The sequence below is a fragment of the Colias croceus genome, chromosome 1 (assembly GCF_905220415.1).
Source record: "Colias croceus chromosome 1, ilColCroc2.1".
Classification (NCBI taxonomy): domain Eukaryota; kingdom Metazoa; phylum Arthropoda; class Insecta; order Lepidoptera; family Pieridae; genus Colias; species Colias croceus.
Window position 1 is genome coordinate 4,170,077 of NC_059537.1, and position 20,983 is coordinate 4,191,059.

General features: G+C 30.7%; 2 protein-coding genes across 8 annotated transcripts in view; one reads left to right on the plus strand and one right to left on the minus strand.

The window, feature by feature from the left end:
- LOC123703582 (solute carrier family 12 member 4) overlaps nucleotides 1–20,983 on the plus strand; it is a 289,109-nt gene that overhangs the window by 62,267 nt on the left and 205,859 nt on the right. The gene's annotated exons all lie outside the window — the stretch shown is intronic.
- On the minus strand, nucleotides 15,424–20,474 carry LOC123704391 (monocarboxylate transporter 1-like). The gene is made up of 8 exons (XM_045652796.1): nucleotides 20,162–20,474; nucleotides 19,562–19,688; nucleotides 18,514–18,921; nucleotides 18,326–18,440; nucleotides 18,108–18,255; nucleotides 17,562–17,706; nucleotides 16,442–16,633; nucleotides 15,424–15,577 (listed from the first exon to the last, which is right to left on the minus strand). Exons 1-8 carry the CDS (start codon nucleotides 20,249–20,251, stop codon nucleotides 15,468–15,470), a joined length of 1,335 nt encoding a protein of 444 aa, XP_045508752.1. The 5' UTR covers nucleotides 20,252–20,474; the 3' UTR covers nucleotides 15,424–15,467.

The window sequence follows — 20,983 nt, forward strand, 5'->3', positions numbered from 1 at the left end:
CAATTCTGTACATTGAAAATATTGAAAAAATAATAGGCCTAGCCGTATTTGGGAATTGGGTCCAATAGATATTTATAAGATGTTATTGACAGAGGTACTCAAAATGGAGAAATAACCATCCACGCGAAGACCGACATCCGCGCGGACGGAGTCGCGGGCGGAAGCTAGTCATACATATAAGTAAAAGAAAATTGTATGGTAACGAATATAATAAAAATTAATAAACATACATATAAATAAATACACACAAAAGAGAGATGCTACGTTTTACGGTAGGATTTAAAAATAAAATCAGCAACTTTAATTTTGAAGTTATTAATGCAACGATGGTTACGTAAGGGTGGAGGCAAGTTATTCCAACACTTCGTAGCATTATAACTGAAACTGCCTCTGGAAGCGGTTGTGTGATGTTTGGGCACAATAAGTAGCTTTTGACTCATACCCCTGGTTTCATAGCAATGCGATTTGCGTCCTTTATCCCTACAGAAATGAAGCCTCTGGTAAAGGTACGTTGGACGCTCATTACTAATAATCCCAAAAAGAAACTTAGCAAAATGCACTTGACGTCGGCTTTCCATTAAAATCAGTTTTTCGCTATCTTATTTTCACTATTCCGCCTTAACCGCAGATAACATAGGTAACTACGTAATAAAGCGAATATGCGAACACAATGTCCGGTCAAGGAAAGTATTTGCGAAGGTTAGGTCACCCTTGGCCGCAAGTCACATTATTTCGGAGAGAGTTAAGGGTCCTAGAGACAAATGACTTAGATCTTATTTCATTTAATTGGGGAAAGGGTGTAATTAATTCGGTATTAAGCGACGATGTCGTTAATCTGTGTAATTTGTGGATATGGTCTTATCAATGGGACATTTATTTTATTTAATTTTTGAAGATTGTACTGGTATTATATGGTACTAAAGGTTCTTTAAAAATGGTATTGGTAGGTATCTTATTTTGTATTTTTAGATGGTAGGGGATAGGATGGTTTACAAATGTAAAGATTTATTCTATGAGGAGATAAATAAAGACACATTTCTCTTATTTATTGATATATATTATATATATAATAATAACAAATCCTGAACGAAACTTCTTCTAATATATTTATATACAGAAGTTTTATGAGATAGCTTGCGTGTTGATATTTCCTAATACCTCTTCGAACTATTAGGAACCCCTATAAATGCCTATTGAGAGATAGGCATGACCTGACACTGCTAATGGACTCCAAATATACCTCACCTTTCCCGAAATTCCGATCAACTTATCTGTACATCCATTTAATCTCGCCAGCAAGAAATTAGTACACATAATATGTATAATGTGTTTACAACTTTGTGTAGCAAATTGATGATAATTCAAAATTCTAAAAATACCTCGTTGCTAGTTGCTTTCTTGAAAGTTAATGTTTTTGCTGGTTACATTTTAGTGTGTTTTGTTTAAACGTTTTTTCAGTGAGAATCCGGATGCCCAGATTTTGGCAGACAGCTTTAACAATTTTCTGAAGACATTGGTTTAACACTGGAATTGTTAACAAATTAAGCACTGGACAAAGAAAGGATCCTTAAACATAGTACATTTTTATCCGTCCATTGTATTATATATTATAATATACTAGCGGTCCGAAACCGCCCGCGCCCCTTCTTCGCCGTACCACGGGCAATAAAAGGTAGCCTATGTTCTTTCTCAGGGTCTAAAGATTGTCTGTGCCAAATTTCATTAAAATCGGTCCAGATGTTTATGCGTGAAACCATACATACAAACCTTTCCTCTTTAAAATATTAGTATATAGATGTATTTTGAGAAGTTAAAATACACCAAAAGTATATTATGTAGGTACATATCATAATGTTTTCACAGCTCACAACATTAATTTAACCCATATCATTGAAGATTTTAATTTTAAATCCATATTAAATAATATTATTTCTGAACGACTGGATCACAATTCCACATTGGAGTAAATCAATTAATATCTGTGAAACCTCTTGTCATACAATTGATTTCATTTTACGCATCCCTGGATTGATTTGATTAGAGAATTGATTTCACACGCTCCAATTTACTGGATTCGAATATTTGTTTCATGTATGAATAAATGGAATATATTATTATTATAACGTAAGTTAAAATTATTAATAACTAGGTGACCTACGCAACTTTGATTGTTCTCAAAAGCTCTCTTTTGGACAAACAATCGATAAAACTTTTCTGTTTTTGAATTAAAATAATATCAAATTACCAAAACTTATTCAGTTTACATAATTAATATTTGTATCCACATAAAATTTAAGAAGTACCTAAGCAGAGAGAAAAGATGTTCACGCACGCTTCAGTGATGCTACTACATTGCCGACAGACAAATTTCTCTAATAGGTACTTACATATATGTTTAACACAATAATATGAACTAATAAATGCATCGTAAAAAAGGGCAAAAGATAATAATGTGCAAAAAATATATTATTATAACAGGTGTCTTTACAAAAGAGTCACTTACTTATATTTGATAGAATAAACCATTAAAATAAAGAGACACACAACTCAAACTCAAACATTTATTTATTCAATTAGACTTCTTAGAAGCACTTTTGAGTCGTCATAACATATTTTTAACAATTGCCATAAAATAAAAAGTACTTTAAATTCCGTTTTATTAAACATTCTACTCAGATTACATTAACTAAGCTTCATATCACGGATATGCATATCAGATACGACTTATATAAGATCAAATATTGGAGTATCAAGTGCTCACTAATTAAAATTGGTTCGACGAGAGAGCTTCGATTTCAGTTATTTTACTGATATTAGCTCTATGTTCTTTGAAATCGGTTGTACATAATAGTATAGATAGGTTATAGATTTACCTATAAAATAAGGTAAAGTGACTGATGATAATTTTAACAAAAAACGACTGTATTGAATGTGATTACTCATGTGCTGGTACTCAAATGTTCCAAAAAGGCTTATACTGAAACCATTTTATACATACATAAACTGAATATGGACGTAAGTCCTGTCACCAAAGATCATGAAAAAAATTGACAAATAACGTTTTTTGGGCCGCTGATCCAAAATAACCCATTCGCTCTTGAATATAAAATGCTAGTAACAACCCCAACTTTGATCTATACTCTAAAAATAAATAGTGTATGTTATGTCTAATAGATACATCATCTCATAACGTAATTTATCATCTCAACTTTCACATGTCTCTTAACACAATTTAGGTAACGGCATGATCTATTTTTAGACCAATTTACAAGTTTCCGGCCCAACGTAAGTGAGACTAATATACTCAACTCAATATACTAGTAACAGAGTTAACTTCAACTTACGGATACGACTATTATATCATTGAAACTCACTTCATCTCTTATTGGAGGGACGGGCTTAGAATGCAAATAAACTCAAAATAAACTGTTGAACATCTTGGAGATACTTATTATTTTAAACGAGGAAGTTATAAATAGATTTATGCCTTATTATAGAGTCTTGATTTCTCAATTTTCACCGATGTAAATTCGTATTTATTAAGCGAGATAATTAAGAGTTAAGTGCGAACATTTATAAGGAATCATTAAATTTTCTCATAATTATAGAAGACCTATGTTATAACAAAATTGTTTAACTTATGAATATTATTAATGGATTCAAATTACGCTCGTTAAATTCACAGTATATTAATTTATAATGATTGTGTTATGCTACACTACAAATTATGAATATTCAACACTAGCTGCGCCGCGCGGTTTCACCCGCGTGGCTTAGCTTCGCTCCTGTTGGTCTTAGCGAAATGATATCTAGCCTATAGCCTTCGTCGATAAATTGGCTATCTAACACCGAAAGAATTTTTCAAATCGGACCAGTAGTTCCCGAGATTAGAGCGTTCAAACAAACATACAAACAAACAAACTCTTCAGCTTTATAATATTAGTAAAGATTAGTACCTTTTGCATTTCTAAAATATATATAAACATACGGATCATAATACATATTTTTATTGAATAGATGTATGCTACATTAAACAATCGTTCCTGGAATTCGTAGAAAAATATGTTCCCATTAATTCTGATGATGCTTGTAACAATGGACAATGTTGCAACATTAATCAACAAATATAACCAGGGATTATTTTGACTGTATTCGCGTAAATGTTAGATAAAGCCCGTAGAGACGATGATTGATGAATGAAACAATGGCTTCGAAGGTGCTTCACGAATACCTGCTTTTGTTTGACTGAAACAAGGTAAAACCCGTAAAAAAGTAAGAGATGAAAGGGTTCTTTAATTTATGTTAAAAGTTGTAATATTTTGTCTTGAGACAATTAGAATGAGGCAAATAAAAGTAGCAGTTTAAAAATGTGTTGAAAATTGTTTCAGAAATAAAACACTATACTTATCTCTGGAAATTAGATTTTTTATTCAAATGCAATGTTCCATATCTTACGTAGTATAAATTTGTGAAAGCGCAATGGAAATGGGTAGTTTCACGTACGTTATTTACTGTTTCCTCACCGTATAACGATTTTACATAGTATTATTGCATCGTTATTTTCATACTACAATGCAGATATGAAGAATGTATGTTCGTAAAATGTAGGTGAGAGTCAATAAGAAGATGGATTTTCATTTTTTTTACATGGTCCTCTTAGAAATAAATTGTACATTTGGTTTACAATTTTATTAAAATATTGAATATTGTATGTATTATAAAAAAACAAAAATAATTATGTTTACCTACTCGAGAATCGCTGATATTAGTGATTTTTGGTTTGTTGGATTTTTCTGCTTCTGTGTGCGCTTGTGTTCAATATTATTATAAAAGTTAAAAAACTTTTATAATAATATTTATATTTGATACATAATTTATATATAATTTATATAAATTGATATATAATTTATAGATACATAATTTCCTCATACAATAATTATTTATCGATCAAAAAATCTTTAATTAAACTTTAGTACATTTACACACAAAATACAGTTCTCTACCAAATCATAATTATTAATGTACATAGATTTAACAGTGGCTTATTTTGTTCCAGGTAATGCCCGGATTGCCTCGCAGCTCACCCTTTTCATAGCACGTGATGTTCAATTTATCAGAAAATGGCCGACCTGAAGGAAATATTTGCCTGAAATGAGTCTGCGAGAAATTGAACTGATTTTGATGTATGGTTCATGTTTTGGGTAAACGGTTACGTAGCGTGAAACGGGTATGATTTATTTGAGCCTATTAGAGCCCTTTTTGGTAAGTATTGTTACAATATAATAATCAATAAATAAATTATTTTAAAGAATTTGGAATGTATTATTTTTTTAGACAAATAATGCATCTGTGTAAGAAAAAGCGTTTTATTTTATGTTATGGTAATTGGTTAGTTGGAAAATATAGCTATAAATTAATATAGGTAAACGAATAAGGTTGATTTGAATTGAGATAATGGTACCTAAATAAATTTGTAAATTTTCATTTCAGACGGTCGGTATGAATCCTAAATTTACAAACAAACTTTTGATTGAGTAGGTAGGTAGGTACTGCATAAGTTATATTTTTATCAACCCAAATATCTAATCTCTTTCAATGCAGAGTTACAGAGGGAAAAATAAATGAAACAAAATGGTCTCCAGCATATTGATTAGTTAATTAAAATCTAAATCGGATTGAAACCGGACCAAAACACCGCTAGGTCAGGGGTAGTGTGATCAAGGCCGTTTCTCTTCAGAGAAATATAATTAATCCAGGAATGGACTAGATTGCAGTTATGATTAGTATTTAATACCGTTAGTAAGACCTAGGTGATTAATAATACGCATATCATTAGATTATTGCTGTCAATTCTTGGAAATTGTACTAACTCAATTCTATTTCTATGCCAATATTATGAGATACCTAAAAAATTACAATTTAACAATGTTTTAGTAATAGTTGAATGCACAGTTTGAATGCTAATTAAATTTAATGACAATAATTTTAATATAGATTGAAAAAAATATATAATTTTTTTTTATTGCAGCGCCATCTTTGAAATATTCGATGAACTAGGATACATCCAAAATTCTTAAATTAAGTTCGGCAGCAAGCAGTGTAAGCAGAATGCACTAGATGGCGTTGCTTTTCATAGTTTTACACATTTGCGATAGATGGCGTTGAAAACAAAATTGAAAAGGAGGAGGTTTTTTTGGAATAATCTTTACATTCCTTTTCTATCGAAATAAGCTCCAAGGATAACTCAGAAGCTAACTTTTCTTAATGGCTAGAATGAGATTATGTAATGATAAAATTTTTACTATAGATATAAATATACTATAATATATATATTTTTTTACAATTAATTTGTAAAAAAAAACAATAATTACATAATTAGAAAGCACCCAGAAAAGCTTTAGACTATTTTTTATTGAGTGTGAATTTGATATTAGAGTGCATCTCGAACTTTGGAATCATAAATAATTTCATGAACACCAAGATTTTTCAAGTAGGTAGGTAATACTTATTTGTTATTGAATTTTCTTAACAAGTAAAACAAAGCAAGACATCAAGACACAATGTAAATGCAAATCCCATGTAACTTTACATCAATAAACCCAAAACTGAATTTGAAATAACAATTTCGTATTCAGATTCGGCTCCGAGTTGCAAACGTCTGCAAAATGTAAACTAGCTATCGCAGATATCAATTCTGATGAATACAGGGAGTACTGAGGAACAGTACCCAGGTTTATTTGAATTAGCATATGCAAAGTTCAGAGAGGAAATATTGGGCCTCTGAATTATCTTGGAGTCTAGAGAGTAAAGTTAAACCTTTTTACAGTACATTTGGCTACAAAAAGATTAGAGATATAAGAAATATATATAAGAAAATATAATGCAAAAACTAATGCTCAAAAATATCAACCAAATTCTTTTCGTAGGTACATATGTGAATTTCGTATGTGATCATAAATTATATAAAATTAATTCTCAATTTCACCGTTAATCGTGTAATTTAAAAGTTCTTTATTGGATTCATACTAAGTAAGAATACTATTATGTTCTTTCAAATGTAGAATGCTTCAATAAATAACTATTGAGAGAATCATAATTAATCTACATTGTAAAGCTTACATCAGAGTGGCGTTTTCAAATGCATCCATTATGTATCAATAAAAATGATGAATGTTACTGATTATAAATAAATGCACTACATTAGACTTTATTACTCACGTCCTTGCTCTCAACGGATGATTCTATCATTTTTTAAATAATGTAGGTAACATCTATTAAGGAATATAGGTAGTAGTAGTACCTAGTACTCCCTATATTCACCAAAATTGATACCTAGCTGTGTTTTCAGATTTGTGTTTTTATGACAGATTGTAAATTATTCTTATTCTCTCAACTATATATTCTAATCTGATTTAATTTCTCACGACATGGACACTATGAATTTTAAAAACTTTTGGATTGTGGCCGTCTAGTATCAACTCAAATTGATTTGAAATCTATAAATAGGAAATTCCTTAAATAACTTTAGTATAAAACAAATGAGTCACTCGATGGGTATCCTGTCAGACAGATAAGGGTCATCCTACAACAATCTCAAATCCGTAATTTTAACCTTTTATCTTATCTTTGGGAAGAATAAAAAATTCCATAAACAGACGCATAGAGATAAACAAAAATATATTTTTGTGCAAACAATATCGTTAGGTACCTAGGTATTTTTATACTATGTACCTTCTAAATAATATTGTTACTTGTCTTCTTCGCGACCCACACAGCTAATAGTACTTTTTTATGTATTTTATATCTCTTATTTACCTATATATCTATTGAGCTTAAATATGCCAATAGGCTTATTATTATTCTATCTTTTGCCACTTAACTTTATTAAAGCAAATTATATAGCGGATGCTGTAATTACGTGAGATAAAAATTTATTGGAAAGATTAAAAAAAGGAATGATGAATTGTATCAATATTCTGAAGACAACGATATTATATATTTTACTACTGTAAAGTAAAAACATTAAGAAAATCCGCGATTTTTTCTATTCCAAATTTATTTATCCGTGTTATTACGCCCTAGGGCCCAAGCCCTATATGGTATCAATTCGTTCGCCTAATACTAAATTATGCAGCGGCTGCAACTGTGGAGGCCCTTTGTTGTCTGAAGCACGTTGTATTCAGTTAGCGTCTCTCGGGATTGATCAGTTCTAACCATTGTATTTATAAATAGCTAGATCGTAAGTCATGTCAATAGGTATTATAAAACTGTATGGTAAAAAATAATTATTTTTATTCTGTTATTAACAATAACATATAGCAGCTAGAGCATTCTTTCGTGAACCTTTAGTGTAAACGAAAACTCGTATTCAGTGTTGTTCAGTATTAGAACATTGCATTGAATCTTTTCGAACGCACTAACAATAAATAAATGCTCTACGCCTACATTAAAAGAATTTGACACAGTGGGGTTAAAATATGAGCATTCGCTCGTTTGATCTAAATGCACCGTTACACATAAGTTTGCTCGGAAAGTGGTCTTTCTGTTTGGATTTTGCTAGTGTATAGCTTCAAAAAATAATTATGCTGTCGCCGCCATTAAACTTTATTCCTTTTTAGGTTTTTTTAATCCATGATAGATCAAAAAACCAATAGGGAATAGAAGGCTCGTAGAATGAACTCCCATTTCCCACTTCACACATTTTCACAATCGAAAGCATGAATAGATTCAGCAAAACCTACTGAGCCGGGACGTATCTCTGCCATTCCAGCACAATGAAAGGCAAAAATGTTCCAGATTTCTATTCGTGTTTACATTGCTTCTTTTGGAACATTCTCGAACGTTCTGGAACACGATTACGTTTTCATATGAACAACCGTGGCTGATAACTGAAGCAGTCGAGAAAGTATTAGCTAGATAAGTGTGTATTGAGGTGTGAAATAGACTCACGTAAGTAATAACATAGTTAGTCAACATATAGAGCATTAATATAATAACGTCGAAACAGACAAAGAGGTCAAGTCCAGTCTAGAAAGCTGGGAAGCGGGTCGATACAGCTCAGCCGCCCGGGAGCGAACAATGCCAATTGGGTTATATTTTATTCCAATTTATACTTTTAGATATTACAACGGGAATTGAATTTAAAGTGGGAAAATGTTGACTTTGGGTATTGTGTGACGATGTCGTTTAACAAATCTTGGGTCATTTAGAAACGGGTGGTGTTTAAAGGAATTTAAGGACACGGTAGGGATGTGATCATAATGTGTTTAGGCTTTTGCTTGGGTAAAACAATAATTATGATTAGTTTTATACATACCGTATTTGAAATTTTTGTTGCGAAAGAATAATAGTCTAGGCTGAATGAGTGAATGATATCTACTAATTAAAAACGGTGGGTTAAGATCAAATAGTTCCTATACTTAGGTGACCTTATTATTATTATTGGTCTCGTTTCAGGGAGGAAGGAGGAAGACAAATCCACAAATTTGGAAGGCCCAGCCTACTTTATATGTTGTAGTATTCATATAATATGTAAATTCATACTATTGAACTATTATTAAGTAGTTCAACTTAATATATTTTATTTACATAACAAGAATAACGACAAATTTTTCCACGTGATTAACTGGTTAAGTGCGTAAACTATGATGAAGAATTTATTTTAGATAAGTTGGTATCTATAAATACTTCTATTATCTACGACTGGATTTGATACTTATAAAAAACTAAACGTTTAAATTTAATAGGAAAACATTCCATTTCCATGAGCCATAAATATTGAATTTATTTTAAAAAATTTACAAAAGCTACGAACGTATTTGTTAATGGAGCTTAAAAAAAAAACTAACACAAAGATTCTTTTTTTCAATACGAAATCCAAAATCAGAATTATCATATTTTATCAATATTTTTATGCAAAATGTACCTACTTGATAGATATTGATCTGTTGTGGCGGCGATTACTATATACTCTATATTATTAGTTATAAATCTTGAAATTGAAATTCTATCCTGCCCAGTTTATTTGCTACTAAATCATAGATACACACTTACAGTGCACACCTTTATTAGTCACGCTTTCGAAGTTAGTTGCCATCAAAACATGTGCTCTAAATTTTCGCAAATTTCACATTATTGTACATTTTCTTTTTTATCAGCAATGAGGTTCATATTCATATCTATACTAATATTATAAAGCTGAAGAGTTTGTTTGTTTGTTTGTTTGAACGCGCTAATCTCGGGAACTACTGGTCCGATTTGAAAAATTCTTTCGGTGTTAGATAGCCCATTTATCGGCTATAGGCTATATATCATCACGCTAAGACCAACAGGAGCGGAGCCATGCGGGTGAAACCGCGAAGCGCAGCTAGTTTATTTATAACTATCGAACATTCACCAGTAGTTATTGAGATTAGCGCTTTATAATATTAGTAGGTATACGTAGATTATAAATTACATAACATCAATTTTCATTGAGTCATTTATTCAGCATATAAACTCCTGTTATAAAAATAAACTCTATAATTAAAATTCCTGAACGATCATTTTATTTGATAATATTACACAATATTAAACAACCAGTAATTAATTTATCTTTACAAAACTATTAAAGCCTTTATTAACGACTATTCTGCCTCGTAACAGTTTTGACATTAATCTGTGATACCTACAATAGTTTAATACAGGAATTCGGAAATTCGAGGGCTCGATATCAAAAAATAATATAAATATATTTGTAAGTGATACGTTAATCGACCAATTATTATCGGAATATATTATTAAAATGTACAAGAAAAATACAGATACATAAAGTATAGAATACTTAATAGTAGCTAACGCTCCCTAAATAAAGTTTCTAATTTTGAGTAAATCTAAAAAAAAGAGAGTTAACAATTTAATATCTAATTATTACTGAAGACGTTAATTTTTTACTGTTAAGACTTAGGTAACTCATATATATCATACTAGCTTCCGCCCACGACTTTGTACGTGCATCCCCGTTTTTCCCCGTTCCCGCAAGAATTTCGAGAAATCCTTTCTTAGCGGATGCCTACGTCCTAACATCTACCTGCATGCCAAATTTCAGCCCGATCCGTCCAGTGGTTTGGGCTGTGCGTTGATAGATCACTATATCAGTCACCTTTGAGTTTTATATAGATAGACTAGCGGTTCGCCCCGGCTTCGCCCGTGGTACGACGAACGTTTACGTTTTTTTTCATAAAAACTATCCTATCTCTCAAGTTGGATCGAACTGCACATGGTGTGCGAATTTTATTATAATCGGTTAAGTGGTTTAGGAGTCCATTGAGGACAAACATTGTGACACGAGATTTATATATATTAAGATAATATGTATAATGTAGTTAAGTATAATATTTGGGCTTTTAACGAATTTCTTAGGCAGTATAAATATTACTCTCGAATTCGAATAGGCGATGATATTATAATATAATTTGTTGACTCTCACATTTTTAATCCACAAAGAAATATCAATTAAATTTACTTGACTCAATTATTCCGACCTCTAATTTATTTCAGTTTTAACAACATACCATACTTGATTTATGAGGTCATAAAATGACAAACTTTATGTCTAATTATGTTGAATATTTTATTATATGTCAATAAAAATGTTATTAATGGAAATCGAGAACTTATCAAAGTTCTAAAGGTTTATACGTAAAAAATCAATCAAAACCTACGGATAGAGTGTTAATGATTAAAAAAACTCATAAAAAACGCGTATATTGAAGGCTATTTGTCATCAGGGTAACTTTATCTAAATAATGTGCTTTGGGCTTATAAGGTCTTTAATATATTTCCTGATTATGAAACGTACAATAAAAATAGTACAAATATAAGAATAAGGAATAATATACATTGCGCTTAGTGAATGTACTCTAAAATTTCGATCTAAGACATTTTCGGTAGATATATTTTAAGTGCCTGATTATCAATTTTTAAAGCTATAATCCAAATAAAATAAACCTGAAATATCGAGATTAGAATCTTTATAACAAACATTTTATTACCATAAGTTGTTATTATGGCATACGTACTTATATCTTTTATGTTCCTTTTTTCTTAACTAAATTGTATCTTTTTTTATGTGTCCATAATAAACTTATTTCATTTCATTTCATTTCATTTCATTTCATTTCATTTCATTTCATTTCATTTCATTTCATTTATTCACGTCCTATCTCGTTGTTTCTCTATCATCTCATCTGATATAAAACCGCTAACTTTCTGAAATCTATGAATAAAATTTTCCTACGTTCGAATATTTTCTCGCATTTAAAATATCCCAAGAACTCGATTATGGCGAGTTTGCATGGAATAATTTCGTGAAATGTAGTGTATTTTTCCTTTGAAATAAAATGCAGTGCATGAGGTATACTCGGATGCATATACGATTTTATTTTTCCTCTTTATGACTTTTACTTAAAGAGTTGTTTGAACTGTCTGTTTTATTTGCTACCAAAACATAAACCATTTTGTGTGTATTTTTCGTGCAGGAATGTGTGATATTATGAATGTATGGAAATATGCCACCGAATATTAAATGTGAGTACCCACAGTAAGTGAGGTATTTTCTAGAAATCATAATATATTATTTAATTATAAAGTTCTTATGATGAATGAAGTTCAAAACCAATATATAAATTATCCTAAGAGGTAAGTGCTAGTAGGTTTATATTCTTTGTCTCATTGTTTTTATATCGACTCTACATTGAGGGCTCTATCGCATTAGTGGCTTATGGAGACTTTTTTTAGACAGTTTTCTATTGTAGGTTCAATATAATATACATTCCATGCTTACCTGCATGTTAATAAATATCTTATAACTAATAAATACTAGCCATGATGTCTTTTCGAAATACATCATGGTTAGTATTTATGACACATGCGACGGCATGACGACACGCACTGGTAATCAATATTGGTAAAAGAAACTAACGAACATATGCTCTTAGGTATATCTCTTTTTGATTATCTACAAAGTATTTTTATGTTAAATGTTAGGGGCCGTATTATAACCTCTTATTTCCAGACATTTTACGCCGTGAAATGAACTTACTAAGTATACCATGGCTGGTGATTGCAATCAAAATATGAATTTGCCATATTAAGAGGTCATTATACTGCCCCAGGTTGTCATAATATATCTAGTAGTCGTTACACCGTAAATAATAATCAGTCATTGAAATGCTTTGAACAGCTAAATCAACTTTGACAACTAACCTTGTGGTTATGAATCTACTGAGTTTAGAGAAATACATCGATATAATATTTCGTCAGTTAGCATGCAAATATTTGCCAATAGTATAGTTTATAAGGCCGAGACATATTAATGAAATGTTTTGGTTTAATAAAGACATAATCAATTTTAAATTAAATTGATTTATTGACATGTTGTTGTAGTTGATGGCGAAAGAAATAAATAAATTGACACTTAATTTCCACCTAGAAAGCGGATTATATATTGATTTGATATTATTCCAGGTTAAACGCTGCGCAGTTTATGTATCTATGTCAAGATTTCTATACACAAAAAATATTCCATGAAAAACAACCAAACAAGGACATTCGCATAAAAAATAGACTTTATTATTTATAAATATTTTTATATCCTAATAAAGGCGATTTGTGGCGACGTAACTGTTATAAATGTTATAGATTTTCTTTCCCAACTGACATGGTCTACCATAAACTAAATAAACCAGTTACATTGCCATTTTAAAAACTGCCTATTAGACCGTGTAAAATTTATGAGATTTAAATACATCGGGGATAATTTTATTACTATAATGTATTAATCAAATTATCGTTAGTGTCCAAATACGAAGTAGGAAAGACGTAAATAAAGTCTAATGTTAGTATATTTTTGAATGTCATTTAGAAATTAAATTATCCATCAACTTGAGACACGTTAACAGTGAAAGTGTATTTTTATTAATGTAAATTCCCAGATTCTGAAGCGATTTCAATGGTTATACTATAAAGTTATGAGTGTTTCAAACAAGAAGTATAAAAAAACGAAATGGAAATAATGACCGTGATCATTTTTCTTTAAAGACAATAAATTATATTCTTCTAGAACTAAATGTCATAGTTTTTATTAATAATCGAACCTAAAACCTTTTCCTTCCTTGCTCGCTTGGTTATCAAGTATGAAGGAATGCCTGTAAAAATTATAATCATTTCCATGTAGGTATTATTGGCGTGCTTATATTCTCTAAGCCAACATTTGAAGTAAATTGAATAGGGTAAGGTTGGATAAGAGGTAAAGGTTATATATCGACCCTTAAGCGACCTTTAGTGACTGTCGATTCTATGAATACATCCGTGAAATGGGCAAATTTTTATCCGCCATATCCAAAGGAAGGATGTGTATTTTTTATTCATGCTCATAATGGCTTATCGATCTATGCTGCTGTTGTATGTTATGAAACCGCGAAAAATACTTCATCATCATCATCATCATCATAAGCCCATATTATACGTTCCCACTGCTGGGACACGGGCCTCCTAAGAGGGTACAGGCCATAATCCACCGCGCTGGCCAAGTGCGTGTTGGCGGATGACACAATATGTCGTCGAACTTTTTAATTCTTCGACATGTCGGTTTCCTCACGATGTTTTCCTTCACCGTTCGAGCAGTGGTGATGTTACAACATGCGCAGATAAATTGAAAAATCAATTTATTTCCTGCGCGCTCGCCTGGTCTCGAACCTCGGACTTATCGATTCGAAGTCCGAGGTCTCACCACTGAGCCACCACTGCTCCCATACTATGCGAAAAATACTTAATACATATTTTTTGGAATCACCAAGTATATAGCATAAAACAAAGCTTCCCAAAGTTTGTCTGGCCCTATATGTGCTTAGATCTGAAAACTATGTACCTATCGCATTTTGATGCGTTTTTTTTTCATAGATAGGGCGGTTCTCGATGAATGTTTCAAGTTCTAAGATTTTGACAAAGCGGGCGAAGATGCGTATACAAATAAGTCTATTATAATATTATGCTATTTTTAGAAAGTAAGAGTAAGATAGAAAACGTTTGATTTCTTTTACAAATAAAATCTAGTAGATGGCTCATTTTAATTTATTGATATTCGATAACCTTATAATCTTCTGTTATTGACTCCTAATATGATTTTCATAACACTTTTGATTTCATTGATAAAAAAATAAGGATTTTAAGCTTTTTAGCTAAGGTCAACTCAAGGAGTATAAATTTAAATAATAAATCGATTCATAATTAATTCAGGTAACATATATTAACTAAATGACAGTGTTATAATATTCAAAATTCCAGGTTTGAATTAAAATACAATAATTTACGTAAAATTCATTTAATACTTTAGTTAAATACTTTTATTATTATTTTTATCACTTTTATGTATTATATCTTAATAATATTTACATACACTATAAATTCTTTTAGTTATATAATACAAATTATTTTATAAATAAGTATTCTAAAGGCCAAAGGACTAAACAGGGAATACAGCATACAGCTAAGGCGTAAAATGAAGGAACGTAGTCATCGTACAAATCCTTAAGAGATCCTGAAATTATAAAAACCATGTACCTTGGATTATAACTAAAAGTATAGAATCTTTAAAGAAGTAAATATTAAAATGATAGTTGAAATAAAGAAGAGACGTAGTTCAGTTCCATTTCAAAATCGATTCATATTATATTCATTCTGTCATATCTCCATAGACGAAGTCATAAATTGTAGACTCTCTAGAAAAGAAGAATTGAAAGCGATCTTACTTGGATCTTACACAAACAAGCTATATAAGAAGCTGGCTGAGGACAGATTTGACGCTGCTAATTTATCATCGATGATAAAAAATACTAATAGCGCTGTTTTTTCACTGTAACAACGCAACTGCAATTTATCAAAGGGGCTATAAGAACTCGAGACTACGTCTTCGCGTAGGAAACATTCTTAGATGAATTATTCTGTTTATTCCTATGAAAAATGTTAGCTGTGAATTGCTGTGAAGAGGAACGAGAATGAACGCGTGAGAACTGCTTTAAATTGAACTGAGTAAGAAGGTGTATTTCGCATGTTTGTGCTCAATAAATTCATTTTTCTTTTCAGACATTTACGGACATTTTATAACGATGTCTATAAAAACAGATTCTTTTGTTAAAAAGACATATTGTTGGATACAGTTTACTCTTGAAATAAATGATCGCATCGATGTAGATATATCGAACAATACCGTATTAAATGAGGTATTTTCAGTACTGATTCTTAAATATTGATTAAGGGTGCTTTTCGACTAGAGATGTGCGAGGAAGCGTTGCGGGGAATATGTTTGTAAATAACCAATAGTATCGCATCAAACGCTAAATAAAACGCAGATCTCTGGTGGAAACGCAGCCTTAAAGACAATTATTTTGCTCGTAAATCTTACCTATAAAAGGTGCTAAAACAACGTTAACCACTCCCGCTGCTAGCATAAATAGCGCATATGCTCCTGGAAAGTCTTGATGGGAAACGTGGTTTGATATGACCAATGGGCTGGCCACATGCAAGCATGCCCGCAATATGCCCAAAGCACCAGTGATTCCAACTATCCAAATGTATTCCTGCACTTGGAGTAATGCTGAAACCAATATTTATTTTTAAAAACTCATTTATCATTAAAATAAGAGTGTCAAGGGAAGTCTAGTTTTTCTTGCTTTTTATTGGGCAGTTGCATTTCACATCTATTTAAGTTATGTATTTTTGTTTATGGGGAAGTACTTAGGTTAATGTTTTTGTTTACCCTGGTGGAAATAAAAAATATAAAAAAAACATCACAAAAAGAATGAGATATTCTTTTTATGATGTTTTTTTTTATATTTTTTATTTAACTTTTATGGTTCTTTATGTCATGTCTATGTGTGTGTGTGTTGTGTTGTCCTTGCTAAATAAATGTATCTTTCTTTCTTTTTGGTAAGTATTGTGATGCCAACTTTAAAGCGTCAGCAAAGCCTGGAAATGTATACGGGCTTTAAATTTTTCAATTTTTGCATTTTCTTATAAAACTAAGATTTACATAATTATGTTGTACTATTGGTAGCATAACGAGCTTCATTTTAAAATTTTAAAATTTAAAATTTTATACATTTAGGTCTGAAAAAACATCTATTAATTTATAAAGAATGATATATATACATATACAGATATATATACATTCATAACTTGTCAAATAGCAAGATAAATCTAATGGAATAATCTATATGGAATATGCAATTGTGCAACACTATTTTCAAGTTTATTTTAAGACAATATGAATAATAATTTATAGGTATACCTCAAATACAATTAGAGCATGCATTTTTGTATGGTCATAAATATGTTTATTTGATTCGAAATTAATAGAGGAGGAAGCTGTTTACTACAGTTGGCTATAAATCAATTTTAATTATATGTAAAATGTCACCTTGGACGACTGTTACTCAATTCATTTGATTTACATAAATGGCTAAATAGTTGTCATTGTTTTGGATGATTTTATAAGAAGTTATATTATGAATATTTATAATTACCTATTCTTATGATGAGTGTAAAGAGAGTGGCAATATAGAAAAGTATCCTAGTATTGACTGGATAAAGACCGCTGATGAGAGCTAAACCAAATCTCCCTGCGACATCCGCCCCAGCCCCGATCGATATACATGTAGCTACTTGACTCTGAAACATTTGTTGTTATTATCATATGTTTATTCCACAAAATAAGATATTGCCTATATCTTATTAGAGGAATTTCGGGTGTGAAATAATTCGGAAAATTGTGAATGTGGGTTAAACTCTACATCTTGGTTCAGACGCGTTGGAATATAGAAAATATACATTGGAGTCCAACATCTGCATAACGTCCATTAAAATGTATGGGCATTGTGCATTCAGTAATAAAATGAAAACAGAGCACACACACACGTCAGGTTCAATTTCATAAATTAATTAATTGTGTGTAATATTAATTGGGTTTGTTTGTTTTGGTTATTAAAAACAATAAATGCAATAACATTTATTGAAAGTTTAATAAAATGTATTCTAAATATGAGAATTAAGAAATAAATTATAATATTTACCTTATCGAAACCATACTGGAACAAAAGCATTGGTTGTAAGATAAAAAACGTCAAATCAGAAAAGTTAACGAAACTCTGTCCAAAACAAATATTACAATAGACGAAATCTTTTAAAACCTTCAGATTAAATAGTTCCAGAACTTCAGATCTGAAAATGAGAAAAGTATTTGAATATCAGCTTATCAAAATTTTCGTCGGAGATACAACTAGTAACATACCCAAGCAACAATATTTTGTCTGCTATAGTACATCTCGGTTTAATAACTTCAATATTCTCATTATTCAACAGTAGATCAAAATTTTCTTCACCGTTTGTTCTCTTTTCTATATCAGCTGTAACAGAAATAGGTTTTATAATAAGCCCTGTTGTGGGGACTTATCCAAAGTATTAAGAATCAACGAATACTTGCTATTCTTTTATTTTTTGAAGTCATCTGCTTCACTTGCATCGTCAGTATTCCAGGAAACGTGTGCAGTGCTACTCCGGTTAATATCAACAAAGTTCCTCTGAATCCGTAAAACGAAGTAATCAGCTTAATAAATTGTGGATACCACATGATAATTATGCCTTGAACAGCTTTTATGGAACTCATTACAAATGTTCTCTTCTTCACAAAATAGTAATTGATTGACTGGTAACAAACGGGCACCATCATGCCGAAACCAATTCCTTGTAGCACACCAAATGTTAGCGTCAACTGATTTGTATTCGAGATAAAAATAGTAAAGAAAGATCCCATAGTAAATAAACTGGCGCCAATAAATCCTCCTAATCTCAAGGAATATCTCTTAGACAGCATGCTGAGAAGAAGTCCTAAAATAGATTTAATTAATCTTAATTACAAATTGTATCGATGTTATTTTGTATGTAAATTTTGATCCAAATTGATAAGACACGTTTGATGTAAATTAAGATGGACAGCTGATAAATATCTAAACATCTAAAAGTTTCCAAAATTATATGTAAACAAGGAAAAAAGAAGCACAATATCAGATTAATTTCGTAAAACATTTCAGTCACTGTAGTAGTAGAGCTAATATCTCTATTTACGCAAATTATATACATATTATTATGTATTGTCTCTATCTGACTTTTTGACTCATCCTCATATGATTCAATGTTTTAATCTCTATTAACTGTGACCTAGATAGATTTTAACAATATTACTTGTCAATAGTACGAATTATTAGAAATGAATTTAATATAGCATAGATAAATTATTGTTCAGAGTTTTCAGTTATATTCCTGGGCTCAACACAAATTTCAAAGAAATCGAAGATGCAATCATCTTTTGTTATTGTGTACAAATGAACAGATTACTGCTATTACATTTCTAAGAAATATTGAAACATAAGAACGATAAGGACTTATTACACTGTAAAGTATATCCTACTCAATGACTTCTCCGATGGTAGACAACCTATAATAGAAGTAAATAGTTAAAAATAATTACCTCCCACAGACAGCATTATAGCAAATACACCGTGGGCTGTCGTTAAGGACTTCGCAGTAGAATTTGTATCTACGATAAAATCTTTATAAATAAGACCAAATGAATTTACATGTCCGATTCCAGCGATCTGAAAATGGCAATCGAAAATATTATATTGTAACAAGTTTGCATACAATTTGGGGTATTTCCAGACAATTTTATGAGAAGTTCTACTAATCCACTTAGCATAGTTAAAATCTAAGCAATAAATAATTCCGTTAATTTGCATAATCGCTGTTATCTGATGAAGACATCTTGTTTTGATTCTGTTGATAAATGTTAATTTTTCATACTGCAGAACCAAGCTTATCAGGATAAGATCATTGTAAAAATGGTGATAATTATGCAACGACTATGTATTCTGATCCTTATCAGGCGGTTGATATATTAAAATTAATAAGAAAAATAGCATGTGAAATATCTGAGACAAGCTTGATCTGAGACAAAAATAGTCTTATTTGTATTAGGAAATAGTATGAACGTTACAGCATATAGTAGATAATGATGTTATAAACAAACATGGAAATGTGAATGCTGTATACATACGAAAAAGGTACTTACGAAAGTAATAGCTGTGCCAAAGCAAACTGCGTATCCCCACACATCTCTGTCATGCGTAGTTCTAATATTGTGTTTATTTTCCATAGCCATTGCGTTATTTTTGGGAACGACTACACGAGGCGGGGACGCCTGATAACTAAACTCATACGAGCGTACACCCACTGTTACTATTTCTTTATTTCATTGCGATAAACGTTCTTTGTTCCGTATTTGTAATGTCATTGCACGGAGTTAATAATACTTTAATATTACATACCTTTTGTTTTTTAAAAGGTGTGTTAATGTGTAAGAAAATGAAATATTGAATCATATTGAAATATGGTCCTCTTGAAATTAATTTACGCTTTTGATAAAGAGATATGAGCTCTGATAGGGAAAATGCCGTGTAATTTTTGTTTGGCTGTTTAATAGGTATTATCTGAATTTGTAATCTCTCTGTATCACAATTAAATAATTCAATTTTTTATTTTGGATATTTTATTATTCAATATTTTTAATTTTTATCTAATCTTTTAAGTATATTCTAAGTAAGGCTGTTTATATTTCTAATGATAACGTTTGATATTCTCGCTCTTTATCCAATATAATATATTAGTGATAAGAAATACAGTTGTTAATTATTTGCAAATCTAAGATATTATGTATATCGGTGTCACTTGTACTACAGAAATTTAGAATAAGTAACGGTTTTTTCCTTTTTATAGGCTAAAATAAACAGAAATTAATAATATATTTTATAACTAATGTAAGTATGTGGTGTTGTGGTGCTTATCGTCATTATATATACTTATGCATATATTTTTAATTTAGATTTTGTCACGT

Coding starts and splice junctions, on each gene's coding strand:
- LOC123704391 (XM_045652796.1), bottom strand. CDS start 20,251: ATGGCTATGGAAAATAAACACAATATTAGAACTACGCATGACAGAGAT. Junction 18,922..19,561: donor TATAATGCTGTCTGTGGGAG/GTAATTATTTTT, acceptor AATCTATTTTAG/GACTTCTTCTCAGCATGCTG. Junction 16,634..17,561: donor TACACTCATCATAAGAATAG/GTAATTATAAAT, acceptor TATTGGTTTCAG/CATTACTCCAAGTGCAGGAA.